This window comes from Oxyura jamaicensis, unplaced genomic scaffold, assembly GCF_011077185.1.
Source record: "Oxyura jamaicensis isolate SHBP4307 breed ruddy duck unplaced genomic scaffold, BPBGC_Ojam_1.0 oxyUn_random_OJ70772, whole genome shotgun sequence".
Taxonomy (NCBI): domain Eukaryota; kingdom Metazoa; phylum Chordata; class Aves; order Anseriformes; family Anatidae; genus Oxyura; species Oxyura jamaicensis.
The window spans coordinates 1-2,093 of record NW_023310187.1 but is presented as its reverse complement, the minus strand read 5'-3'; the positions used below and the strand labels follow the sequence as shown (position 1 = coordinate 2,093).

At 71.8% G+C, this 2,093-nt stretch overlaps 1 protein-coding gene across 1 annotated transcript; it reads left to right on the top strand.

The window, feature by feature from the left end:
* Nucleotides 1-258: 258 nt before the first annotated feature.
* On the top strand, nucleotides 259-2,087 carry LOC118159521 (acid-sensing ion channel 1C-like; the record flags this gene model as incomplete). Its single annotated transcript, XM_035314090.1, has 5 exons — nucleotides 259-594; nucleotides 677-804; nucleotides 1,435-1,585; nucleotides 1,667-1,723; nucleotides 1,898-2,087. Coding segments are annotated over 5 exons (830 nt in total), but the record flags the coding sequence as incomplete, so codon positions are not given.
* Nucleotides 2,088-2,093: the final 6 nt, after the last annotated feature.

Sequence of the window (2,093 nt, the reverse complement as noted above, 5' to 3'; positions counted from 1 at the left end):
CAGGCTGTGCGGTGGCAGGATGCGCAGGCTGTGGGGCAGTGTCTCTGGGCCATGGCACCTGCCCCTATTTCTGTCCCCAGCCCCAGGCGCTTGGTGAAGCCCCCACAGCGCCGGCAGGGGCAGCTCCTCTCGCCCACCCCCAGGGATGTAGGGCAACGTGGGGGCTGTGGCACCAGGGCGCATCCAGGGGAGCCCAGCGGTGCCGCCTCCCGGCCCCTCAGCACGGGATCAACCGCTGTGGGGCCGGGTGGGCTCCAGCACCGCTGGGGCAGGGGCTGCGGCCCCGTGCTGGTGCCAGCGGGGAAGGGAGCAGCGCACCGGCCCTGCCCCGCGCTGCGGGGCCCCGCAGGGTCCCGGCCCCCAGCCCTCCAGCCCCACTCGGGGCCCAGCTCCCGTCCCCCTGCCCCAGGGCAGGTGCTGAGGCTGCCGCCCCCACCCCACAGATCTTCACCCGCCTGGGCAAGTGCTACACCTTCAACTCGGGGCAGCCGGGCACCGAGCTGCTGACCACGCTGCAGGGCGGCGCGGGCAACGGGCTGGAGCTGATGCTCAACATCCAGCAGGAGGAATACCTGCCCGTCTGGGGGGACACCGGTGAGGACCCCGCGTGCTGGGGGGGGGTGGGTGGGGAAGGAGGCCCAGCCCTGCATAGCCCCAGCCCCGCGCTGCCTTGCAGATGAGACGTCCTACGAGGCGGGGGTGAAGGTGCAGATCCACAGCCAGCAGGAGCCCCCCTTCATCGACCAGCTGGGCTTCGGGGTGGCGCCTGGCTTCCAGACCTTCGTGTCCTGCCAGCAGCAGCGGGTATCCGGCACCTCCCATGCCACGCGGGTGCACCCCAACGCTGGGGGGCACCGGGACCCCCTCCCCAGCACAGGCAGCCCCCGCTGCGGGGACCGAGGCTGCCCCAGGCTCCGGCAGTGCCTGGGCAGGGACGTCCCGTGCGGTGCCGCAGCTCTGGCACCGCAGCGTGGGGCAGCCCCGTGCTGGGGTCGCTCGGTCCCTGCCGCAGGCTCAGGCTGTGTCCCCCCCCCCCATTCCCCCTGGCTCTGCCGAGCAGCCTGCGGGCAGGGGCGGCAGCCAGCTGGCGCAGCCAGACGCCTAAATTTAGGTGCCTCGAGTGGGCGTCTCCATGTGTGCCGGTGCTGCTGGTGTGGGCAGCAGCGCTGCCCCTGCCCCCTCTGCTGTCCCCCCCAGCATCCCCCCCCTCGCACCACCAAGTCCCCGGTGCTGGTGACCCCCTGGCTACACCAGGCCCTGTCCCCGGGGGGTCCGGAGCCCCCATCCCACAGTGCCCACCGTGGGTCTCCCCTCTCAGCCCCGCTGTGGCTCTGTGGGGCCCATCCGTGGGACGGGGCCACCGAGGTGGGACGGGGCCGTGGGACGGGGCCGTGGGACGGGGCTGCCGAGTTTTCCTTAGCATCGGCACGGCAGCTGGTGTACCTGCCCCCGCCCTGGGGGGACTGCAAGGCCACCCCCATCGAGTCCGACTTCTTCACCAACTACAGCATCACCGCCTGCCGCCTCGACTGCGAGACGCGCTACCTGGCCGAGAACTGCAACTGCCGCATGGTGCACATGCCGGGTGAGTGGGGTGAGGGTTGGGGGGACGGGGACCCCCCTCCAGGACTCCCCAGCACCCCACGACCGCTGCGTCCCCCCATAGGCAATGCCAACGTCTGCACACCGGAGCAGTACAAGGAGTGCGCTGACCCTGCGCTGGGTACGTGCGGCCCCACGGTCACAGCCACGCTGTCCCCAACCCCGTCCCGGGCGGTTCCACCGGGGATGTGTGGGTCTGGGGTCCCCCCGGCAGCGCTCGTGGGACACGAGCAGGGCAGGGGGCTGCGGGCCTGCGCCCCCCGTCCCAGCCCATGCCCGCCGACCCCCCCCCCAGACTTCCTGGTGAAGAAGGACAGCGAGTACTGCGCCTGCCGCACGCCCTGCGACATGGTGCGCTACGGCAAAGAGCTCTCCATGGTGAAGATCCCCAGCAAGGCGTCCGCCCGCTACCTGGCCAAGAAGTTCAACAAGACCGAGCAGTACATCGCGTGAGTGCCGTGTGGCCACGCTGCTGCCCGTGGTGTGCGGCA